This window comes from Salmo salar, chromosome ssa29 (assembly GCF_905237065.1).
Source record: "Salmo salar chromosome ssa29, Ssal_v3.1, whole genome shotgun sequence".
In the NCBI taxonomy this organism is placed as follows: Eukaryota; Metazoa; Chordata; class Actinopteri; order Salmoniformes; family Salmonidae; genus Salmo; species Salmo salar.
The window spans coordinates 2910274-2936965 of NC_059470.1; the positions used below are offsets into that span (position 1 = coordinate 2910274).

The following is a 26692-nucleotide window of genomic DNA, read 5'->3' on the forward strand; positions in this document are numbered from 1 at the left end:
TCTCGCTCCCTCTGTGCACCAGTTCTTTGAAGGCTTATGTCTTCTGCAGCCTTATCTCTCTGTGTCTGCTTCCATTTGGGGTTGCTGTATTTTCTTGGAATTGTGCAATCCACAGCGTCTTGTGCAGTAACTGAACTTACACACACACATACACCCAGCCAGTCTGTCTGAAGCGTGGTGGGTTACTGGGGTTGAGATGGGAGTATATCTGTATAGTATTTGTAAAGGGATACTCTTTTCTTTATCAGAGTGCTTTGGCTCCCCTGGTTGCTGAGTGTCTAAGTGCGCTTCTGGGTCATGGTGGAAATGTTGAGGTGTCATAATAATCGTGGGGGGAGTGCGAGAAAGAGCCTATTAGAAATCTGAAAGGAGCTGCTGCATTTCCATTTTGGCCAGAGCCATGATGTGGTCTGTATAACTGCCAGTTAAAGTACACTTTGAAAAGAAACTGTGCAAGGCTTGGTATTGTCCAACCCATCCCTGAAGTTGAATTGATATTTGGCATGAGGATGTGCCGTGTTTATCTGTTTTTGTCTTTGTTTTGAGGACACTTTTTAAACAGGGTTCTCATTGTGTCTCACTTCAATGGGGCCTGGATGCTCAAGCTCAGTGCGCTGTGTGAATGCGGAACCCGGTTGTGCCGACAGAGGGGGAGGAATAGAGAAAGGGAGGAGGGGAGAGCAAGGAGAGAGAGAGAGAGAGAGAGAGAGGATCCAGTCTGCTTGGCCCTGTGCTCGAAGAGTCGATGCCAGATGTCCCGATATTTTCAAACATGTTTGATTTTATGAGAACAAAGGTTTTGAGAACGGTGATCAGCAGCAGCTAATGAGAGCTCGCCAGAGAAGAAGCCAGTGAGACGATGTTTCGCATCACCCAGAATGTGTACTCTCGAGCAGGAGCGATGACTAGGCTACTACTAGTAGGCCAATGCGTTTGTACTTGCCTTTAGCCAAAGTGTCAAATCGTTACAGCTCTGAAGTTCACAAGAAGTGTTATTCAATTGGTTAGATTTTTTTTTTTTTTACTCTGTATGGCAAGCGTTAATGTCTGACTGAAAACGTTTATTAGGCTGCTTCAATGAATGCCAAGAGTGTGCAAAGCTGTCATCAAGGCAAAGGGTAGCTGCTTTGAAGAATCTCAAATATAAAATGTATTTTGATTTGTTTAACACTTTGGTTACTCCATGATTCCATATGTGTTATTTCATAGTTTTGATGTCTTCACTATTATTCTAAAATGTAGAACATAGTCAAAATAAAGAAAAACCCATGAATGAATATAAACGTAACATGTAAAGTGTTGGTTTCATGAGCTGAAATAAAAGACCCCAGAATTTTTCCATGTGCACAAAAAACTTCTCTGATTTTGTGCACATTTGTTTAAATGCCTGTTCGTGAGTATTTCTCCTTTGCCTGTCCACATAACAGGTGTGGCATATCAAGAAGTTGATTAAACAGCATGATCATTACACAGGTTCACCTTGTCCTGGGGACAATAAAAGGCCTCTCTTCTATAGGCAGTTTTGTCACACAACACAATGCCATAGATGTCTCATGTTTTGAGGGAGCCTGCAATTGGCATGCTGACGCCAGGAATGTCCACCAGAACTGTTGCCAGAGAATTTAATGTTAATTTCTCTACCATAAGCCACCTCTGTCATTTTAGAGAATTTGGCAGTACGTCCAACCGGCCTTACAAAAGCAGACCACGTGTAACCACGCCAGCCCAGGACCACCACAGCCGGCTTCTTCACCTGCGTGATCGTTGGAGACCACCCACCCGGACAGCTGATGATGAAACTGAGGAGTATTTCTGTCTGTAATAAAGCCCTTTTGTGGGGGTAAACTCATTCTCATTGGCTGAGCCTGGCTCCCCAGTGGGTGGTCCTATGCCAACCCATGGCTGCGTTCCAGTCCAGTCATGTGAAAACCATAGATTAGGGCCTAATGAGTACTTCAATTGACTAATTTCCTTATGAACTGTACAGTAAAATCGTTTAAATTGTTCCGTGTTGCGTTTATTTTTGTTCAGTGTGTATATATATATACATCTCTCTGTATCCTAGCCTACCTCTTTCAGGTAATACATTCAATGCGGTATTAGCCTTATATTTAGCTAATGAATGATGGGTTATTCATAATAAGCTTATCATTTATAGACTGTGTCTCTTGCACAGTACGCATGCACCTGTGGTCTGCTGGCCTCTCCTTAAAACATGCTCCTTAGCTATTGGAGTCCCATGCAGGAAAAGCTAGACTAGAGTAGTTTGCTAGACATTTTTTGTTCTTGCATTTCTTATACCAATAGACTATTCGAAGAGGGATGCAAGTTCTTGTTTGCCCAATGTTAAATACAGCAGCCAAGAGAGCGTGCAGGCAGGCAAAGCAGTTTATTCAGACCCACAGTGGTGATTTTAGAATGTAAATGTTTGTGGGGGGAAAAAATCTACTTTTTTTAGATACTTTCCAGGAATACCACTAAACAATACATTACTTGCACTATAACGGTCCCCACATACTGTTAGGGCCTACATAAAGCTGTCCCTACAGCAGAGCTTTCTTTTCAGCAGCATGGAGTGAATTCTTACCATCGCTACACCTGGCTAACAGCGTAGACTTGTCTGGCAGCAAAACAGTTAATTCAGCCTCATTTACTGCTTTTTTTAAGTAACATAGCTGATATGGCTGACTTGCTTAAGCAAATATGGTTTCTATTGGCAATTGAGATGTACAAACTATGGCATAAGGGAACGACAAGCACATAAGAGGCAATCCGTTATTTCAATTAAGACATTAATGAGCGAGCTACTGTAGGATGGACGTAGTCAATATAACTACTTGTTCAACACTTTTGAAATGTACAGCGACAGAATTCAGAACATGGGCTGTTCTTACAGTATTCTCCCTGTACACCAAGTCAGAAGCATAGGATAAATAAAGGGGTTATATAAGCAGTCAATGAAAGCTCTTACAATATTCAATTACATTTCTCTAAAACAGGCTATAGGCTACATGTGCACTACCAAGTCAGAACAGTAGGCTAAGTTATGAGGGGGAAAGTGACCAAATTATTCAACCCTAGTGACACCCTGCCTGTGCCAGAACGTTTAGTGTGCGCACCATTACATTGGCAAAAATAACCACAGGAAAGACTGTTTAATGTGAGGGGCTCAGTGACGATACGATTTTGAAAGTTGTGTAGTGTACACGGCATACGTTTTGGTTGGCTACGAAAGTGCTTATGTTTCCCCTCAGCTAATTAGCCTGTGAGGCAGTCTCCTCTCCTCTGTCTTCTAAGCTAACCGTTGCTAACCCACTGAGAGAAAGCACAAAGCGATGCGCATTGCCTCTGTGCTGAACAACCTCAAAGCTCTGGCCTCATGCCCAGGACCCCATTTCCCAACCAACTGACAACATAAATCAGCTTCAGGGTTTACGTTTGTAACACAAAGATAAACAAATCAATAAAAAAATCTGTTTTGAAATACAGATAATTCATTTTATTGTTGAGCCAGCAGTTGGCTAAGTAAAGGGGGATTCTCAGTCAGTACCTGTCGGTGAACACCAGAGGGTACTGTTTGATGAGAAAACGTCTCTTTGAGTGGCAGGTGATGGGGGTCAGTTCAGCTTTGTTTGTCCTGGTGACTATATAGGCTCTGTGTTGCTTGCTGACTTATTGAGTACTTTTCCTGGGATTTGAACCTATAACGGTCAACATGTCTTTTGATTTAGTGGGTGTATTGTCCCAGTGTGAGTCCAGAGAAGACAGAACAGCCGTCCTCATTGAGTTTTAGTTACAGTCAGTTGCTCTCGGTCAGTTTCATCCCATTCTTTGTTTGAACCCTCCACCCACACTTAGTTCTCATAGAGGAAATATAGACATGATGACAGTGGGATGATCATTTTACGCCTCTTCTCCTCTGTTAGTGAGGTGACAAGGTGTTTGGCTGCTCTTTATGTACTGTAATGTGAATGTCATGCGCAAGGCATGGACACAGAACAATGAGCCAGATATTTAAAGGGATGTATAAATGTGAAGCATCCGGTTGGTGTTTCCATTCACTAACAAATATGGTGATGAGAGCAAGCCCAGTGGCCGGCAGTGGGAGAAGATGGAAAGACATGGATTTTGGCCGAAATTCCGCAAATTTTCTCATCTATTAAACATTTGATCTCCATACAGTTTTCTGTTTCCAAAACTATAATCTGTAACAAACAGAGTGGACTGCATTTTGTGGACTTTACCATTTGCCCAAAGTAAAAAAGAATGCGGTGTTTAGGAGTACACAGGCGAGTTGAGTTATTGCACATGCGCACTTCAGAGTAGCCATTCCCTAACGGAAATTTGGCAAATAATTTGGCCTCCCTGTAGCTCAGTTGGTAGAGCATGGTGTTTGCAACGCCAGGGTTGTGGGTTCGATTCCCACGGGGGGGCAGTACGGGGAAAAGAAACATGTATGAAATTAATTGAAATGTATGCATTCACTACTGTAAGTCGCTCTGGATAAGAGCGTCTACTAAATGACAAAAATGTAAAAATGTAATAAAACAAAATGCTAGAACTCGCCAATAGGATCACACTAGCTTGGCTCTGCCCACCACGTTGCTTGTTCTGCTCGCTATAATTCATTTTCTCCCATTGGAAACGACAGGCTCTGGTGTCTTGCGTTGGTTATAAAAGTATTTGGCATGGAGGCTGCCTTCTTGGCTGCCTTGGCAACAGGACAATAGTGTTTAGTATTGGCCCACATCCAGAACATGGTTTTTGCGACTGCACTTGAAGAAATTTGAAAAGTATTGACTGACCTTCATGTCTTAAAGTAATGATGGACTGTCATTTATCTGCCTATTTTAAGCTGTTCTTGCCATAATATGGACTCGGCCTTATTTGGTAAAAGACCATCTTCTGTATACCACTCCTACCTTGTCACAACACAAATGACTGGCTCAAACGCATTAAGAAGGAAAGAAATTCCACAAATTAAATTTTAACAAGGCACACCTGTTAATTGAAATGCATTCCAGATAACTATCTCATGAAGGTGGTTGAGTTAATGCCAAGAGTGTGCAAAGCTGTCATCAAGGCAAAGGGTGGCTACTTTCAAGAATCTCAAATATAAAATATTTCATTTGTTAACATTTCTTTGGGGTTACTACATGATGCCATATGTGTTATTTCATAGTTTTGATGTCTTCACTATTATTCTACTATATATATATATATATATAACACACACACACACACACACACACACACACCTGTTCTGAAAGGCCCCAGAGTCTGCAACACCGCTCTCCAAACAGGTCGGGGACAAAGTTGTGGATAAGTACAGATCTGGGTTGGGTTATAAAAAAATATCCGTAACTTTGAACATCCCACGGAGCACCAATTAAATCTATTATTAAAAAATGGAAAGAATATGGCACCACAACAAACCTGCCAAGAGAGGGCCGCCCACCAAAACTCACGGACCAGGCAAGGAGGGCATTAATCAGAGAGGCAACAAAGAGACAGAAGATAACCCTGAAGGAGCTGCAAAGCTCCACAGCGGAGATTGGAGTATCTGTCCATAGGACCACTTTAAGCCACAGAGCTGGGCTTTACAGAAGAGTGGCCAGAAAAAGCCATTGCTTAAAGAAAAAAATGAGCAAACACGTTTGGTGTTTGCCTAGCCTAAAGGCATGTGGGAGACTCCCCAAACATATGGAAGAAGGTACTCTGGTCAGATGAGACTAAAATTGAGCTATTTGGCCATCAAGGAAAACGCTATGTCTGGAGCAAACCCAACACCTCTCATCACCCGAGAACACCATCCGCACAGTGAAGCATGGTGGTGGCAGCATCATGCTTTGGGGATATTTTTTGGCGACAGGGACTGGGAAACTGGTCAGAATTGAAAGAATGATGGATGGTGCTAAATACAGGGAAATTCTTGAGGGGGCAACCTGTTTCAGTCTTCCAGACATTTGAGACTGGGGCGGAGGTTCACCTTCCAGCAGGACAATGGCCCTAAGCATACTGCTAAAGCAACACTCGAGTGGTTTAAGGGGAAACATTTAAATGTCTTGGAATGGCCTAGTCAAAGCCCAGACCTCAATCCAATTGAGAATCTGTGGTATGACGTAAAGATTGCTGTACACCAGTGGAACCCATCCAACTTGAAGGAGCTGGAGCAGTTTTACCTTGAAGAATGGGCAAAAATTCCAGTGGCTAGATGTGCGAAGCTGCTAGAGACACCCCAAGAGACTTGCAGCTGTAATTGATGCTAAAGGTGGCTCTACAAAGTATTGACTTTGGGAGGGGGGGGCGTATAGTTATGTACGCTCAAGTCGTCAGTTTTTTTGTCTTATTTCTTGTTTGTTTCACAATAAAAAAATATTTTGCATCTTCAAAGTGGTAGGCATGTTGTTTAAATCAAATGATACAAACCCCCCAAAATACATTTTTATTCCAGGTTGTAAGGCAAGAAAATAGGAAAAATGCCAAGGGGGGCGAATACTTTCGCAAGCCACCATGTGTGTATATATACACTACCGTTCAAAAGTTTGGTGTCACTTAGAAATGTCCTTGTTTTTTAAATAAACTTTTTTTTGGGCCATTAAAATAACATCAAATTGATCAGAAATACAGTGTAGACATTATTAATGTTGTAAATGACTATTGTAGCTGGAAATGGCAGATTTTTTTTAATGGAATATCTACGTAGCTGTACAGAGGCCCCATTATCAGCAACCATCACTCCTGTATTCCAATGGCACATTGTTAGCTAATCCAAGTTTTTACAATTTTAAAAGGCTAATTGATCATTAGAAAACCATTTTCAAATTATGTTAGCACAGCTGAAAACTGTTGTCCTGATTTTAAAGAAGCAATAAAACTGGCCTTCTTGAGACTAGTCGGGTATCTGGAGCATTAGCATTTGTGGGTTTGATTACAGGCTCAAAATGGCCAGAAACAAAGACATTCTTCTGAAACTCATCAGCCTTCATTTCTCAGAACAAGAGAAGACTATTTCATGCGAGAAATTGCCAAGAAACTGAAGATCTCTTACAACTCTGTGTACTACTCCCTTCACAGAACAGCGCAAACTGTCTCTAACCAGAATAAAAAGAGTGGGAGGCCCCGGTGCACAACTGAGCAAGAGGACAAGTACATTAAAGTGTCTAGTTTGAGAAACAGATGCCTCACAAGTCCTCAACTGGCTTCTTCATGAAATAGTACCCGCAAAACACCAGTCTCAACGTCAACATTGAAGATGCGACTCCGGGATGCTGGCCTTCTAGGCAGAGTTGCAAAGAAAAAGCCATATCTCAGACTGGCCAATAAAAAGAAAAGATTAAGATGGGCAAAAGAACACAGACACTGGACAGAGGAACTCAGCCTAGAAGGCCAGCATCCCGGTGTCGCCTCTTCACTGTTCACGTTGAGACTGGTGTTCCGCGGTTACTATTTATTGACCCCCACCCCCCGATCTCGTGATGGAGAGCCATGTGAGTGAGAGATGCTTTGGAGCAAGCAGCACTCAGGGAAAAGGGAATTCTCATTATAATATTCAGCCCAAGGGCACAACGGCCACTGGCCTCAAAAGGCATGGAATCTTTTAGGGTGGCATTATGGCCACACAAAGGGGATGCCGCCGGCAAATTTGAGGTATTATCAAGTTCTTGTCAAATTGTGAATGAGAGACTGATATGTCTACAGCCTGCGCAATAAACAAAGCAGAGCTCACGCCTTTCATGTGACTTTTTACAAATCATCATTAGAGTCGCATCATGCAGCCTTACAATGTATTAAAAATCTAAACATATCGCCCAATGTTTGTAGAACAACTGAAGTTACATTAATAATTCTAAATTAAGTGTATAGGAGTACCTCCTTTTTTGTTAACTGCTCAACACAGAATAGCCGTGTGTGCGCACTCCTTGAAATCATTTGGAGAAAATATAATTTCTATTTTATTCAGCTTTCCATTCTTCATAGTATAAAATGCCACGGAATTCTAAGCAAATCTTTTCTGCGAAATTAACTCGTGTAGCCCACAGCCATATGGCATAGCCAGATGAGGACCTAACATAAGGACAGCTCAGAGTATGCTATTCTGTTCTTATAAAATAACTACATTTTCTTCATATCATGTTTCTTTAGACCTATCTAAAATAAATAATGGATTTATTGTGAAGGTGTAGGCTATATTACATGGATTTATTAGACTTTTTAAAATGTAGATGTTCCAAAGGTCTGCATCAGTGGCTTGTAGGCTATGTGTGGAAGACAGGAGCTGCTAAATGTGTTTATGAGACCAGCAGTTATTTGCTTGACAATCACCGACTGCCAGAATTCTGTAACCGTCACAGCCCTACGCCCATATATATATTTTTTTAATGGTATCTGTGACCATCAGATGTATATCTGTATTCCCAGTCATGTGAAATCCATAGAGTATGGCCTAATTCATTTATTTCATTTGACTGATATGAATTGTAACGCAATAAAATCTTCGAAATTGTTGCATGTTGAGTTTTATATTTTTGTTGTGTGTGTACAGTCGTGGCCAAAGTTTTGAGAATGACACAAATAATAATTTTCACAAAGTCCGCTGCCTCAGTTTGTATGATGGCAATTTGCATATACTCCAGAATGTTATGAAGAGTGATCAGATGAATTGCAATTAATTGCAAAGTCCCTCTTTGCCATGCAAATGAACTGAATCCCCCAAAAACATTTCCACTGCATTTCTGCAGAAGGCTTCAAGGTGCCCAAGAAAGTCCAGCAAGCGCCAGAACCGTCTCCTAAAGTTGATTCAGCTGCTGTTGATTCAGCCACCAGTACAGAGCTTGCTCAGGAATAGCAGCAGGCAGGTGTGAGTGCATCTGCACGGACAGTGAGGCGAAGACTTTTGGAGGATGGCCTGGCGTCAAGAAGGGCAGCAAAGAAGCCACTTCTCTGCAGGAAAAACATCAGGGACAGACTGATATTCTGCAAAAGGTACAGGGATTGGACTGCTGAGGACTGGGGTAAAGTCATTTTCTCTGATGAATCCCGTTTCCGATTGTTTGGGGCATCCGGAAAAAAGCTTGTCCGGGGAAGACAAGGTGAGCGCTACCATCAGTCCTGTGTCATGCCAACAGTAAAGCATCCTGAGACCATTCATGTGTGGGGTTGCTTCCTAGCCAAGGGAGTGGGCTCACTCATCATTTTGCCTAAGAACACAGCCATGAATAAAGAATGGTAGAGAGCAACTTCTCCCAACCATCCAGGAACAGTTTGGTGATGAACAATGCCTTTTCCAGCGTGATGGAGCACCTTTCCATAAGGCAAAAGTGATAACTAAGTGGCTCGGGGAACAAAACATCGATATTTTGGGTCCATGGGCAGGAAACTCCTCAGACCTTAATCCCATTGAGAACTTGTGGTCAACCCTCAAGAGGCGGGTGAATAAACAAAAACCCACAAATTCTGACAAACTCCAAGCATTGATTATGCAAGAATGGGCAGCCATCAGTCAGGATGTAGCCCAGAAGTTAATTGACAGCATGCCAGGGCGAATTGCAGAGGTCTTGAAAAAGAAGGGTCAACACTGCAAATATTGACTCTTTGCATCAACTTCATGTAATTGTCAATAAAAGCCTTTGACACTTATGAAATGCTTGTAATTATACTTCAGTATTCCATAGTAACATCTGACAACAATATCTAAAGATGCTGAAGCAGCAAACTCTGTGGAACTTAATATTTGTCATTCTCAAAACATTTGGCCACGACTGTATACACTTACACGTGTGTGTGTGTGTGTGTGTGTGTGTGGCGTGTGCGCATACATACATACATACAGTTGAAGTCGGAAGTTTACATACACCTTAGCCAAATACATTTAAACTCAGTTTTTCACAATTGCTGACATTTAATCCTAATGAACATTCCCTGTCTTAGGTCAGTTAGGATGACCACTTTATTTTTAAAATGTGAAATGTCAGAATAATAGTAGAGAGAATGATTTATTTGAGCTTTTATTTCTTCACATTCCCAGCAAGTCAGAAGTTTACATACACTCAATTAGTATTTTGTAGCATTGCCTTTAAATTGTTGAACTTGGGTCAAACATTTCAGGTAGCCTTCCACAAGCTTCCCACAATAAGTTGGGTGAATTTTGGCTCATTCCTCCTGACAGAGCTGGTGTAACTGAGTCAGGTTCGTAGGCCTCCTTGCTCGCACACACTTTTTCAGTTCTGTCCACATATAGGATTGAGGTCAGGGCTTTGTGATGGCCACTCAACACCTTGACTTTGTTGTCCTTAAGCCATTTTGCCACAACTTTGGAAGTATGCTTGGGGTCATTGTCCATTTGGAAGTCCCATTTGCGACCAAGCTTTACCTTCCTGACTGATGTCTTGATTTTGTTTCAATATATCCACATAATTTTCTTTCCTCATGAAGCCATCTATTTTGTGAAGTGCACCAGTCCCTCCTGCAGCAAAGCATCCCCACAACATGATGCTGCCACCCCCGTGCTTCACGGTTGGGATGGTGTTCTTCAGCTTGCAAGACCCCCTTTTTCCTCCAAAGATAACGATGGTGATTATGGCCAAACAGTTCTATTTTTGTTTAATCAGACCAGAGAACATTTGTCCAAAAAGTACGATCTTTGTCCCCATGTACAGTTGCAAACCGTAGTCTGGCTTTTTTTATGGCGGTTTTTGAGCAGTGGCTTTTTCCTTGCTGTGCGACCTTTCAGGTTATGTCGATATAGGACTCGTTTTACTGTGGATACAGATACTTTTGTACCCGTTTCCTCCAGCATCTTTACAAGGTCATTTGCTGTTGTTCTGGGATTGATTTGCACTTTTCGCACCTAAGTACATTCATCTCTATACCTCCAATTGACTCAAATGATATCAATTAGCCTATCAGAAGCTTCTAAATCCATGACATAATTTTCTGGAATTTTCCAAGCTGTTTAAAGGCACAGTCAACTTAGTGTATGTAAACTTCTGACCCAGTGGAATTGTGATACAGTGAGTTATAAGTGAAATAATCTGTCTGTAAACAACTTGTGTCATGCACAAAGTAGATGTCCTAACCGACTTGCCAAAACTATAGTTTGTTAACGAGATTTGTGGAGTGGTTGAAAAACGAGTTTTAATGACTCCAATCTAAGTGTATGTAAACTTCCTACTTCAACTGTGTGTGTGTGTGTGTGTGTGTGTGTGTGTGTGTGTGTGTGTGTGTGTGTATACAGTGAGGGGAAAAAAGTATTTGATCCCCTGCTGATTTTGTACATTTTGGTCATTTAGCAGACGCTCTTATCCAGAGCTGGTCCCCACCATCGGAATCGAACCCATAACCCTGGCGTTGCAAACACCATGCTTTTACCAACTGAGTCACACGGGACTACGTTTGCTCACTGACAAAGAAATTATCAGTCTATAATTTTAATGACTTGGAGAAGATCTGCAAAGAGGAGTGGGACAAAATCCCTCCTGAGATGTGTGCAACCCTGGTGGCCAACTACAAGAAACGTCTGACTAAGTCATGTTTTGCAGAGGGGTCAAATACTTATTTCCCTCATTAAAATGCAAATCAATGTAATTTTTTTTTTACATGCGTTTTTCTGGATTTTTGTTGTTGTTATTCTGTCTCTCACTGTTCAAATAAACCTACCATTAAAATTATAGACTGATCATTTCTTTGTCAGTGGGCAAATGTACAAAATCAGCAGGGGATCAATTACTTTTTTTCCCTCAATGTGTATGTATGTATGTATGTATGTATGTATGTATGTATTTATTTATTTATTTATTTATGTATTTATTTATATGTATATAAATATTTACTTATGTATATATGCATTTATGTATATATGTATTTATGTATATAAATATTTACTTATGTATATATGTATTTATGTATATATATTTATGTATATATATTTATGTATATAAATATTTATGTATATACATAAATATATATATATTTATTTATATATTTGTGTGTGTATACTTATTTTCCACCATAATTTGCAAATAAATTCATAAAAAATCCTACAATGTGATTTTCTGGATTTTTTTTTCTAATTTTGTCTGTCATAGTTGACGTGTACTTATGATGAAAATTACAGGCCTCACTCATCTTTTTAAGTGGGAGAACTTGCACAATTGGTGGCTGACTAAATACTTTTTTGTCCCACTGTAGATAGCCTAGCGTTTAGAGATGCTAGCCAGCAACCGGATGTTTACCAGTTTCAATCCCGGGTCCGACAGGAAACATCTGGCGGGAGTTGAGCTGGCAACCGTAGGTTTGCTGGTATCAAAACCTAGATTCCGTTGCCTGCCGTTGTGCCCTTGAGCAAGGCATCTTAACCCCCTACAACAACAGCTCCCCGGGCGCCCAGTGTGGCGCCTCTCCAAAAACCTGTATGTGTATGTGCACTGAGTGGACAAAACATTAGGAACATCTTCCTAATATTGAGTTGCGAAAGGGGGTGTCTATTTGTTGGGGCATGGACTCTACAAGGTGTAGAAAGTGTTTCACAGGGATGCTGGTCAATTTTGACTCCAATGCTTCCCACAGTTGTCAAGTTGGCTGGATGTCCTTTCGGTGGTTAACCATTCTTGCGAGAATGCCAAGAGTGTGCAAAGCTGTCATCAAGGCAAAGGGTGACGACTTTGAAGAATCTCAAATATAAAATATATTTTGATTTAACACTTTTATGGTTACTACATTATTCAATATGTGTTATTTCACAGTTTTGATGTCTTCACTATTATTCTACAATGTAGAAAATAGTGAAAACAAAGAAAAACCCTTGAATGATTAGGTGTGTCTAAACTTTAGATTTTTTTCTTAGTTCCACCAGCTGCTCAGGTTTTGGAAAGGATTCATTCTAGAGAGGAAAGAGGAGAGAGAGGTCCAGGGCCCGGTTTCCCAAAGCATCTTAAGGTTCATCGTTAGAGCCTTCATAGTAGCATCGTTAAATCACCGAGCTGATTCCCAAAACCGTTGTTACTAAAGTTGTACTTGAAAACGCATGTGCGTCGTTAGATGCTTTTTTTGCCCTTCCGTCACATGTTAATACACAGTAGATCTCCGCTAAACACAAAATCAAGATCTTTATCGGTCTTTCTGTGACCGCCTATAACTTCAGAAAGAATGTGACTACAAATACAAAGTTGCGAATGTCTGCAATTGTTACAAACAAGTGAAGGATGTAAAGATGCTTCAAATGAAAACAGAGATGACTATTAAAATAAAAATACAGTGTATGCTACATAGACCTATATTTCAATGATTTGAAATCAATTTCATGTTCATTCAACTTAGTTTTATTTAGCTGTACGTTGGTCTAATTGTTGCCTAAATATACACTGCTCAAAAAAATAAAGGGAACACTTAAACAACACAATGTAACTCCAAGTCAATCACACTTCTGTGAAATCAAACTGTCCACTTAGGAAGCAACACTGATTGACAATACATTTCACATGCTGTTGTACAAATGGAATAGACAACAGGTGGAAATTATAGGCAATTAGCAAGACACCCCCAATAAAGGAGTGGTTCTGCAGGTGGTGACCACAGACCATTTCTCAGTTCCTATGCTTCCTGGCTGATGTTTTGGTCACTTTTGAATGCTGGCGGTGCTTTCACTCTAGTGGTAGCATGAGACGGAGTCTACAACCCACACAAGTGGCTCAGGTAGTGCAGCTCATCCAGGATGGCACATCAATGCGAGCTGTGGCAAGAAGGTTTGCTGTGTCTGTCAGCATAGTGTCCAGAGCATGGAGGCGCTACCAGGAGACAGGCCAGTACATCAGAAGACGTGGAGGAGGCCGTAGGAGGGCAACAACCCAGCAGCAGGACCGCTACCTCCGCCTTTGTGCAAGGAGGAGCAGGAGGAGCACTGCCAGAGCCCTGCAAAATGACCTCCAGCAGGCCACAAATGTGCATGTGTCTGCTCAAACGGTCAGAAACAGACTCCATGAGGGTGGTATGAGGGCCTGACGTCCACAGGTGGGGGTTGTGCTTACAGCCCAACACCGTGCAGGACGTTTGGCATTTACCAGAGAACACCAAGATTGGCAAATTCGCCACTGGCGCCTTGTGCTCTTCACAGATGAAAGCAGGTTCACACTGAGCACATGTGACAGACGTGACAGAGTCTGGAGACGCCGTGGAGAACGTTCTGCTGCCTGCAACATCCTCCAGCATGACCAGTTTGGCGGTGGGTCAGTCATGGTGTGGGGTGGCATTTCTTTGGGGGGCCGCACAGCCCTCCATGTGCTCGCCAGAGGTAGCCTGACTGCCATTAGGTACCGAGATGAGATTCTCAGACCCCTTGTGAGAACATATGCTGGTGCGGTTGGCCCTGGGTTCCTCCTAATGCAAGACAATGCTAGACCTCATGTGGCTGGAGTGTGTCAGCAGTTCCTGCAAGAGGAAGGCATTGATGCTATGGACTGCCCGCCCGTTCCCCAGACCTGAATCCAATTGAGCACATCTGGGACATCATGTCTCGCTCCATCCACCAACGCCACGTTGCACCACAGACTGTCCAGGAGTTGGCGGATGCTTTAGTCCAGGTCTGGGAGGAGATCCCTCAGGAGACCATCCGTCACCTCATCAGGAGCATGCCCAGGCATTGTAGGGAGGTCATACAGGCACGTGGAGGCCACACACACTACTGAGCCTCATTTTGACTTGTTTTAAGGACATTACATCAAAGTTGGATCAGCCTGTAGTTTGGTTTTCCACTTTAATTTTGAGTGTGACTCCAAATCCAGACCTCCATGGTTTGATAAATTGGATTTCCATTAATTATTTTTGTGTGATTTTGTTGTCAGCACATTCAACTATGTAAAGAAAAAAGTATTTAATAAGATTATTTCTTTCATTCAGATCTAGGATGTGTTATTTTAGTGTTCCCTTTTAATTTTTTGAGCAGTGTATTTCACAATGTGTAATGGGTGCAATGATGTGCCAAATCTTGATTTAGTACATTTATTATAGGGTAAGCATTATAAGCCATCTCAATATTTGTAAGCATATGCGATTAATCTCTCTAGGAGCTGATCTGTTGTCAGTATTGTGGAATAATTCTAATGTTAAGGTAATTTTTGAAAGGGAGAACGCTTTTCTTTCGATCCTATCAGTATCGACACGTGCCTCAACGACGCACTTAGCAAATGTTCTCTCTCTGTGTTGTTTTGAGAAACACATGTTACATCTTCAGCCATTGTAGTAAAGATGCATCGTTAAAACACTCGTAAGCCTACGTTCCATCGCTATCGGGAAACCGGGCCCAGGACAATTGGTCTTGGTGCGCTGTTCTGCAGAAAGCTGGGTGTATTGTAGATTATAAACTGGATGGTTCGAGCCCTCAATGCTGATTGGCTGACAGCTGTGGTATATCAGACCATATACCACAGGTATGACAAAACATATATTTTTACTGCTCCTATTTGGTTGGTAAACAGTTTATAATAGCAATAAGGCACCTCTGGGGTTTGTGGTATATGGCCAATATACCACGGCTAAGGTCTGTATCCAAGGACTCCGCGTTGTGTCATGCTTAAGAACAGCCCTTAGCGATGGTATATTGGCCATATACGACACCCCCTCGGGCCTTATTGCTTAGCTATCAGCTATCAGCCAGGTGTTGGGTATGGAACCTGTTGACAGGTCAGATTTACAGTAGTACATGAAGACATTGGCCAGGAGACATGGTCAGGACACAATGGGACTGGAATTTGGGAAATAACTTTTCATTTGAGTGTTCCATTTAAACTGGTCTTGACTGTTTGTGCCATACCTCCTATTGAATTAGGCTGGTTATGGCCATGTCATTTTCCCCTTGTAGGAAGAGAGCTGAGTAAATAGTGCCAAAATAACCTGTCAAAGGTTCATTAAACGTGGTCAGTTACTGGTAGCAAGCCTGTATTACTGTTTTCCTCTGGCATCCACCCTTGGACCACTCCTTTTTGTTAATTGAGTTTCCAGTCTCTGGGAATAGGTGTTCTTTCTTTGCCAGCAGCATCGTCTGGTGCTACAGTTGGTTTGGTATGCCAAAGGAACAGTCTTCTACCCACTGGCTTACCTTGTCTTCTGTTGACTGTTCTGGCCCTTCAGTGGATGGAAAAGAGATACTAAGTGTTTCCAGTATTGACATCTCTCCTAGTCCCAGCTCTTCCAATACACTAAACACCGTAATGACAGTTCCCGGGAAGATGGTGTGGTGAGAATGGAACAGAATGGGAATAACATCTGGAATACTTTGGCAAATTGGATCAGTGAAGTATTCTGGTGCTGAATGTTGTATCTCACTTGATAGAGCTGCCAATATCACAAGTGGACTTGTATTGTTTTATTTTTTTCTCTGTGGAAATGTCTGTGTACCCGTGTACACATTTTTCTCAGGGTGTACAGTAAATTAAAATCTCATGTCAGGTTTCAACTCTCAAGCTGCATGCTGTTGACCACCCCTGTGGGGGTAGTAGTCGATGGTGCTCTTCAGAGATCGTTCCACCTTGAGCCATTGAGCCCATTAGGCACACTTTTATCTGGTTTATTTTGGGTATGCCTGTCAGGGGTGAGGCAACCGGGCATGGCTAGCTGTGTGTGTTCCGATGATGGCGTTGGGATGAAGTTATCTTGGTCCTCCTATTTGTGTCAATTATGTTGAATACCAGGCTCGGGTACAGTAAGTAGAGGCCGTGGTCTTTTTGGAAATGTTTATGTTTGTGTGCACTGTCTTGGACATTGCCATAGTCTGGTCTTTTGGACTGATACCTGGGTATTGTGACTGGCCATGGACACTATAGAGATGGTCTGGGTAAGGCCAGACCACGCCTGGGTGCCAGCCAGTAAACAGTGAAGGTACATGCCCAGCCACTTGGCCAACACCTCACCTTATTAGGGTAGATAGAACAGTGAGCAGGCTACAAACAAGGTCAACCTATCGTCCACACTGTGTCAGCATGCATGCGTCTGAGTGTGCGTTATGAAGGGAGCGTGTCTGACCTTGTGCAATTCTCTCTAACTGTCCAAGGACCGTTATAACAGGAAAACGATAAAGTAAATTTGGACCTGTGGTCCTTTCAGAGCTATCTGAGGAAATGTATCAGTCCCAAATACTTCCCCATTGTGTTTGTGTCCCAAATGGCACCCTATTCCCCATGTAGTGCATACATTTTGAACAGAAACATATGAGTCCTGCTCAAAAGTAGTTACCCTACTGTACATGGGGAATAGGGTGCCATTTGGGACACAGTTTCAACTGTTGGGTTGAAGGTGTACTTTGAAGTCATCAGTGTTGCCTTGTACATTATCTCTACTGTATGTCCTCTATGAAACAATGGCCTTTTACCATCAACCTAGGTCAACTTTGATTCCCTCCATCCCAGTTCTGTACAAGCATGAGTGTGATTATCTGAATATCTTTACCTTTCATTTTCTAACCCCTGTATTCATTTAAGTCTCTGTTGGATTCAAGGGCTCTGGGCTGAGCACTGCTATCTGTCTGTAGAGCCAAACGTGCTGGTACCCTCCATTTGTTAACTTGCCATAGAGGGATATTTTTCCTGTGGGAGAAACAGTATATCTGGACTATTTCTGAGAGAGGCCTGGGTCCAGAGTTTGAGACAAACCTGCTAAAGTTTTCCTTCTACACTACAAATTATTTAACACACTGTGTAAACTTCCAGGATTTCACACACACCCAAGCATGCACACACTTCATCCTGGGCTTGAATTGGCAGGGGTCATTTAAAGTGCTACACTGTCCCTGGATCTCATTTTAAGTGTTTATATAAAAATCACCGGTTTCACTGTATGCAATAATACAACATTTACATTTACATTTAAGTCATTTAGCAGACGCTCTTATCCAGAGCGACTTACAAATTGGTGCATTCACCTTATAATATCCAGTGGAACAACCACTTTACAATAGTGCATCTAAATCTTTTAAGGGGGGGTTAGAAGGATTACTTTATCCTATCCCAGGTATTCCTTAAAGAGGTGGGGTTTCAGGTGTCTCCGGAAGGTGGTGATTGACTCCGCTGTCCTGGCGTCGTGAGGGAGCTTGTTCCACCATTGGGGTGCCAGAGCAGCGAACAGTTTTGACTGGGCTGAGCGGGAACTGTGCTTCCTCAGAGGTAGGGAGGCGAGCAGGCCAGAGGTGGATGAACGCAGTGCCCTTGTTTGGGTGTAGGGCCTGATCAGAGCCTGAAGGTACGGAGGTGCCGTTCCCCTCACAGCTCCATAGGCAAGCACCATGGTCTTGTAGCGGATGCGAGCTTCGACTGGAAGCCAGTGGAGAGAGCGGAGGAGCGGGGTGACGTGAGAGAACTTGGGAAGGTTGAACACCAGACGGGCTGCGGCGTTCTGGATGAGTTGTAGGGGTTTAATGGCACAGGCAGGGAGCCCAGCCAACAACGAGTTGCAGTAATCCAGACGGGAGATGACAAGTGCCTGGATTAGGACCTGCGCCGCTTCCTGTTGTACTCTGCGAATGTTGTAGAGCATGAACCTACAGGATCGGGTCACCGCCTTGATGTTAGTGGAGAACGACAGGGTGTTGTCCAGGGTCACGCCGAGGCTCTTAGCACTCTGGGAGGAGGACACAAGGGAGTTGTCAACCGTGATGGCGAGATCATGGAATGGGCAGTCCTTCCCCGGGAGGAAGAGCAGCTCCGTCTTGCCGAGGTTCAGCTTGAGGTGGTGATCCGTCATCCACACTGATATGTTTGCCAGACATGCAGAGATGCGATTCGCCACCTGGTTGTCAGAAGGGGGAAAGGAGAAGATTAATTGTGTGTCATCTGCATAGCAATGATATGAGAGACCATGTGAGGATATGACAGAGCCAAGTGACTTGGTGTATAGCGAGAATAGGAGAGGGCCTAGAACAGAGCCCTGGGGGACACCAGTGGTGAGAGCACGTGGTGCGGAGACAGATTCTCACCACGCCACCTGGTAGGAGCGACCTGTCAGGTAGGACGCAATCCAAGCGTGGGCCGCGCCGGAGATGCCCAGCTCGGAGAGGGTGGAGAGGAGGATCTGATGGTTCACAGTATCAAAGGCAGCAGATAGGTCTAGAAGGATGAGAGCAGAGGAGAGAGAGTTAGCTTTAGCAGTGCGGAGAACCTCCGTGACAAGGAGAAGAGCAGTCTCAGTTGAATGCCCAGTCTTGAAACCTGACTGATTAGGATCAAGAAGGTCATTCTGAGAGAGATAGCAAGAGAGCTGGCCAAGGACGGCACGTTCAAGAGTTTTGGAGAGAAAGGAAAGAAGGGATACTGGTCTGTAGTTGTTGACATCGGAGGGATCGAGTGTAGGTTTTTTCAGAAGGGGTGCAACTCTCGCTCTCTTGAAGACGGAAGGGACGTAGCCAGCGGTCAAGGATGAGTTGATGAGCGAGGTGAGGTAGGGGAGAAGGTCTCCGGAAATGGTCTGGAGAAGAGAGGAGGGGATAGGGTCAAGTGGGCAGGTTGTTGGGCGGCCGGCCGTCACAAGACGCGAGATTTCATCTTGAGAGAGAGGGGAGAAAGAGGTCAAAGCACAGGGTAGGGCAGTGTGAGCAGGACCAGCGGTGTCGTTTGACTTAGCAAACGAGGATCGGATGTCGTCAACCTTCTTTTCAAAATGGTTGACGAAGTCATCCGCAGAGAGGGAGGAGGGGGGGGAGGAGGATTCAGGAGGGAGGAGAAGGTAGCAAAGAGCTTCCTAGGGTTAGAGGCAGATGCTTGGAGTTTAGAGTGGTAGAAAGTGGCTTTAGCAGCAGAGACAGAAGAGGAAAATGTAGAGAGGAGGGAGTGAAAGGATGCCAGGTCCGCAGGGAGGCGAGTTTTCCTCCATTTCCGCTCGGCTGCCCGGAGCCCTGTTCTGTGAGCTCGCAGTGAGTCGTCGAGCCACGGAGCAGGAGGGGAGGACCGAGCCGGCCTGGAGGATAGGGGACAGAGGAAATCAAAGGATGCAGAGAGGGAGGAGAGGAGGGTTGAGGAGGCAGAATCAGGAGATAGGTTGGAGAAGGTTTGAGCAGAGGGAAGAGATGATAGGATGGAAGAGGAGAGAGTAGCGGGAGAGAGAGAGCGAGAGCGAAGGTTGGGACGGCGCAATACCATCCGAGTAGGGGCAGAGTGAGAAGTGTTGGATGAGAGCGAGAGGGAAAAGGATACAAGGTAGTGGTCGGAGACTTGGAGGGGAGTTGCAATGAGATTAGTGGAAGAACAGCATCTAGTAAAGATGAGGTCAAGCGTATTGCCTGCCTTCTGAGTAGGGGGGGAAGGTGAGAGGGTGAGGTCAAAAGAGGAGAGGAGTGGAAAGAAGGAGGCAGAGAGGAATGAGTCAAAGGTAGACGTGGGGAGGTTAAAGTCACCCAGAACTGTGAGAGGTGAGCCATCCTCAGGAAAGGAACTTGTCAAGCTCATTGATGAACTCTCCATGGGAACCTGGAGGGCGATAAATGATAAGGATGTTAAGCTTGAAAGGGCTGGTAACTGTGACAGCATGGAATTCAAATGAGGAGATAGACAGATGGGTCAGGGGAGAAAGAGAGAATGTCCACTTGGGAGAGATGAGGATTCCAGTGCCACCACCCCGCTGGCTCGATGCTCTAGGGGTATGCGAGAACACGTAGGCAGACGAGGAGAGAGCAGTAGGAGTAGCAGTGTTATCTGTGGTAATCCATGTTTCCGTCAGCGCCAGGAAGTCTAGGGACTGGAGGGTAGCCTTGTTGGCCCTGCCGGAGACCTGGAACTCCACGTGGGTCGTGCGCGCTGGGACCACCAGGTTAGAGTGGCAGCGGCCACGCGGTGTGGAGCGTTTGTATGGCCTGTGCAGAGGGGAGAGAACAGAGATAGACAGACACAGTATTGTGCATGATTGGTGGGGAGGTGTGGACATGCATACATGTGCTTTTATGATGATCGAAGACCTGGGTCTGTGTCCATAAAGCATCTCAGACTAGGAAATTGTCATAAGTGCTGAGAATAGACATTTTACGCTTACTTTTATGGAGCCTCTTAGTCGTGAGTCCCACCTAGTTGACAGATATTTAGGACAACTCATGAGCTGTTCTAACCAGTAAGGAGTTACCAGCAGGTGTCTTGATAATAGAAAAAGGCAGTGAGTCAATGGTTGCTGCGCCACATACAATTGCTTTGGAATTGTTGCAAGAATGTTTCTATATGATCAATCCATAAATAGATATGCCTAAATACATATAACCACAGGCTAGTAAATAATCACATTTAATTAACCTATGTGTTATTTCAAGTTATCCCTTTGTAGCGCAATATCACATTGTAAAAAAAATATATATGCTTAAATTGGGCATGCCCATAAGTGGGCAATTGAAGGCAACTAGGGCCTATGTTAACTTTGACTGTGTTCGATGAACATTATAGACCTTTAAAATGTTTTATGCAACATTATTGGCAAGTGATTTGATGCCAACTGTGCCAAAGCTATTTAGTAGTTAATTGTACAAATTCCACTTTTAACAACCATCAGAATTGGTTAAAAAATGGTAATGCATGCCATCATATTAGCCAAGAGTTAAGAGTAGGCAAAGTGATTTCCAGGCGAAAATGATATAAAACGTTTTACCATTGCAACATTTGATGTACAGTTACATTCGTTGTGGTTGTCTGAAGCGTGCACAGCTTGCGGTTTGATTATTCCCTATTTTCAGCAATGTCAATGAGCGTCATCACTTTCCTTTGCGGTACCTCAAACCGTTGTGATTACCAGCATAGGTAAACTTTTATCAGTTGATTTGACTCCTGGCTCAGACTTTGTCTGGTCAGTGTCTTAACGTCATCCTAAAACCTACTCTGATCTGGGATTTTGTTGTTGTCTTAAAACAGGTTTTAACAGGATTCCTAGGACCTTTTCTGAGATGCTATGTGGATATGGGCGCTGATGTCTCATTGATGGCCTGTTTCTCTTCAAGATCCCCCACAAAAAGTGATTAGCTTGGGTTGCCTAAGAGAGAGCTTTTGTGTACCTGTCAAATTACTGACATTTGTTTAGTATTACAATATTTTATCTCTCTCTGTGTGTGTGTAGCATCCCACTGCTGCCTTGTCACTGGGCCAAGGGAACAGAGCAGCATACTCTTAGTACTGGAATCAAGTCAATCATATCTTGTTAAAACATGGCATTTTGATCTTTGTCAGTACAGGTACTGAAGTTAGGCCTACATAGACTAACATTGTGTTCTAGTGGTTTACCTTGAAGATTTGTTTTGGGATGCTGTTGCCATATTGGGTAACCTTTTGGCTTGAATGACCTGTAATCCCTCCTAATGCGGAGCAGCAAGGTTTGACTGTAAGGCATGTAATTACAAATGAACATGCGCATGTCCGCATTTTGAACTTGTGCATAAGCTTGATCTGTTTTGTGCTGTCTTGCCAATTCCTATGGTCATTTATTGTTATGTTGGCTACACAGCACAAAGAGATCTGGGACTGGGCTAAGTTCACTGTCTCTGTGATTCTGAACTACATTGGTAATCACAGAGCTAGCTACAGTACATGAACAGGGCCAGGCATGTGTTATAGCGGAGCCTGAATCTACCTGCCCATCCTTTGGCACGGTAGGGTCGTCATATTTAATGATAGGCTTCACCATCAAGTCATTTCAAGTCCTGATGTCATCCTAAAACCAGGTGAGTAAATCACGTACAGATGCATTTTTTCCAAGGCTTTGACTGTGCCCATCGAACAGATGGGGCTTGGGATGGGGGCTGGAAGCTGGGACTGATGATAATAATAAGGATGTTAGTCTGCAGGTCTGGTATGTGTCAGATGGTGATAGTTTTCCATGATAAAGGTGGATCAGAAGGCTCTGTTCTCCTGTTCTCTGTTAGGCTGTTAGCCCCAGCATGTCCCTCTGTGTGACCCAACCACACCTGGGTTCAAGTAGAATTTTGTTTTCGTTAAAATAATTTAGCTGCACTTGAATGAGGTTACCCGGGAGAATGGGACCGATGGAATAGTTTCAAGTACAAACCCGGCCCCATTTGGGACCCACGACAGGCTCAATCAAACACTCAAAGTATCGAAAAATAAACAATACTATTAGAACCCAGGTCTGGAGCCAGCAGTAGAGGCATGAACACCAGAGCATGGCCCATGTCTGTTTCTTCCCAGGCCTCTCCACAGACTCGATACTGCATTTCTCCAGTGACAGACCCCAGTCCTTTTCATCTCCTCCTCAGTTTATATGGGATGCATGTTAAGAGTCATTGAGAACACTGCTGTGTAGGTCTGGGGTGCTGATGGTTATTTTATGGCTGAGCTGCTGCGGCGTCCTGCTGCCACTAGAGACAGTAGAGCTGAAATGTTTCGCTTTTCAAGAAAATGTTTAGTTTCTCTCTGCTTTGGTATGGTGTAGGCTACAGTAGATGTTTCTCTATAGCCATTTCCACGTCTCACTAGTATGTAATTCACCTATCTGCATACTTGAAAATAAATGGGTTTACAGTACAAGTTAAGCAGGTCGGTCAGGTGGCAACTTTTACTGAGGTTGATATGGTTACTAGCCTAGCATGTAGACTACAGACAAACGTATAGCTGTCTGTCTCACCCACGGTGTGACTTGCGAGGTCTGAAGTGCGTCTGGTGTGCATGCGGCCTAGGGCTGTGGCGATCACGACATTTCATCAGCCGGTGATTGTCAAGCACGGTAATTGCCTGTTAATTAGCATAAACACATTTAGCATCTCCTGGCTTCCACTGATGCTGACCTTTTGGAACGTCTACATTTTAAGAAGTCCAAGTCCATGTAATATAGCCTTCACCTTCACAATAAATCCATTATTTATTTTAGACAGGTCTAAAGTAGCATTATTTCATAAGAACAGAATAGCATACTCTGAGTTGTCCTTATGTTAAGTCCTCATCTGGCAATGCCATATGGCTAGTTCATTTAGCAGACAAGATTTACGCATACGACTATTCTGTTTTGAGCGGTAAACAAAGAAATAGGTATTCCTATATGCTTACTTTAGCGTTATTACTGTTGGGCTATATGTTTTTTTGATTTTTAATACATTGAAAGGCTGCATGATGCAACTTTTGAAAAAAGTCGCTTGAAAGACATGAAATTTGGTTTGTTTTTTGCGCAGGGTGTACACATATCAGTCTCCCATTCACAATTTGACAAGCACTTGATAATGCCTAGAATTTCACGCCGGCATCCCCTTTGTGTGGCCGTAATGCACCCTAAAAAATCCATGCCTTTTGCGGCCAATGGCCGGTGTGCCCTTCTCGCTGAGTGCTGCGCGCTCCATCACCTGATTGGGTCTTTCTCACAACAAGATGAGTAAGCCTAACGAACAGCAAAAGCACTAGCCTATGTCAATTTACTATCCCCCATGGTAGAAAGGTCGACCTATTATGTGCGAGAAATAAAAATTCCAAACATAATCTGGGACAGATGTGGGATGCGATAGATCCCAAATTAATACAACCGCTAGCATCAACAAAAACATTTTACACAATGTGGCTGATGCAACAGATCAGAACGTTTAGGTTAAAATGTCGTTAAACTATTAGGCTATTTCTTCACATTATAAACACAGCAATGTGCACATGGTAGTAGACTATAAGTGCAAATTTTCCATTAGCGGAAACACCATTATCAAAAGTGACTGCAAATGCAACTATGCATGTAATGCTTTTATTATAAAGGTGCTTTTTTTATGGTGAAAATGATCTTCCCCAAACTTAACTCACGCGCTGCTTATGTATGCCAGTTAGGCTCTACACCCCTTGTGAAGCGGATTCATATGCTTAATTTTAAGACGTTATTTGGCCACTATAGGCCTATGGGCAAGGCTACATGAGGTGTGCGACTATGATTAAAAAAAAGTTAACAACAAAAAAAGGCGTTGTTTCTTATGCTGGGCATCATTCACAAGTGATAGGCTAATATTGCCACCCATCATATTATTGTGGATTTCATCTTGTCTTTACATATACTAAATAATATATGTGTGAAATTTGTTTTGATTTAGAATGGACCATTATTATGCACCTGTATCAAAACTGGGGCAGCTGGGAAAAATACATGTCATCTTCAGTTTGCTCTTAAATAGCGAATGGCGGACGCTTTTCCCCGTGGTTTATTTCCATGCCAGCCAGGTAGGCTATACTCCTGTTGTAAATATAAGCAATGTGCTTAATATTAGGAAAGTAAAAAAATGAATATTGTGGGCCTAGCCTATAGAGAAAGCTGATCTTCCTCTTTTCAGTAGAGGCCATCACTGTTTTTCTCTCGCAATTGCATAACCTATTGAAATGTTGCGCAACATGAGCTCATGGGCTCTCATTAAGTATTTGATTAGATTTTTTAATACATTTGCATTGATGTCAGAGTGATTAGAGGGACAATAGAATGCTGAGTAGCAGGCAGTTAGCAAACCTGCCACCTCTAATAAACTGTCTTTCATCCTCCTGAAGAACACTCCACATCACACCTGGGTTCAAGTAGGATGTGTTTGGACACATCACATTAATTTCTTGGCTGAGAAATCAATGTAATTGTCTTTGTCTCCCTGTGTGTGTACACTATCAGTTATTGTGTGATTCTGAACATGTATCCTTCTCCTTTTCAATCTCATTCACTTTATGTGGTCTCCCTCTGTGAGTGTGTGTGTGTGAGAAGCTGTCAGACTATAAATCAATATTTTTCCTCCCACACTGCTCCTCTTTTGCCTGCTCTGGGGATGGATTGCTAGAGTATTTACCATAATGATACGATTAGTCAGACAGACAATCCCATGATCTGAGCTCCATCACAGTTGATTTCCCATTCTCTCTTTCTCTCTCCTCCCTCTGTGTCTCTCTCTCCTCTCTCTCTGTAGCATCCCACTGCTGTCTTGTCACTAGGCCAAGGGAACACAGCAGCACACTCTTCATACTTCCTGACTATACCTTTCTCTCTCTCTCGCTCTCCTTCCTCTCTCCCTATCTCTTCACCTCTCTTCACCTCTCTCTCTATCTCTGAGTTTCTGTAGGAGAGGGATGTCCAGCCTCTCAGGTCCAATCTGTTAGTGTAGCGATGGGGCCTAGACTAGCTAATTTCTTGGCTGTAATCCGATTAGCAGGCACTGAGCAGCTTTAGTTAGCCCCTGTCTCCCTGCATGCCTGCAACCTGTCTAGTTAGTCAGTTAGCTATTAGCGTTAGTGCTGGAGGAGACTAGAGGGGAGCTGTCAAGAGACTCAGCCTAGCGTCGTAGCCACAGCCTCAAAGCTCCACTCAAACGCTACACTGCTGTCGCTACTACGTACTACTACTCCTGCTCAGCTCCCTCCCTCTCCTGTCTTTCCGTCCCTGTCCCTCTCTCTTATGCTACCTGACTCTCTCGCTCTCTCGCTCTCTCGCTCTCTCGCTCTCTCTCTCTCTCTCTCTCTCTCTCTCTCTCTCGTCCCGGGGCACTTACTGACTGCGTTTGTTTCTCTGCATCACCTTGCAGTCAATTGCCTGCCTGTGGGTTGGAGCTCAGCACTTCTCTCTTTTTCTCTCCAGCTCTCTTTTTATTTCAATCTGTCTGCTGTACCTACCTGGTCTTGCAAAAATGTATCGGAGCGCAAACCCATGGATCTCAAACTACCTAAGCCATGTCAAGTTCTGCGGCCAAGGTAAGAGAGATGCTGGGACTGAGGATAGGGCTGAGGGCTGAAGATAG

The 26692-nt window shown here is 43.4% G+C and overlaps 1 protein-coding gene and 1 non-coding gene across 6 annotated transcripts in view; both read left to right on the forward strand.

Moving 5' to 3' along the window:
- The window catches only part of LOC106590044 (supervillin), a 167760-nt gene that overhangs the window by 24884 nt on the left and 116184 nt on the right, over positions 1-26692 (forward strand). The window contains exon 1 of one of the 5 annotated variants that reach the window (XM_045710632.1): positions 26078-26645. The exons of the other annotated variants lie outside the window; for them this stretch is intronic. Within the exon in view, the coding sequence (XP_045566588.1) occupies positions 26582-26645 (64 nt within the window). The 5' untranslated portion in view covers positions 26078-26581. Of the gene's footprint in view, positions 1-26077; positions 26646-26692 lie in introns of those variants that run through there. 5 annotated transcript variants of the gene reach the window in all.
- trnaa-ugc (transfer RNA alanine (anticodon UGC)) lies at positions 4360-4435 on the forward strand. The gene has a single exon. It is a non-coding gene; the product is annotated as a tRNA-Ala (tRNA).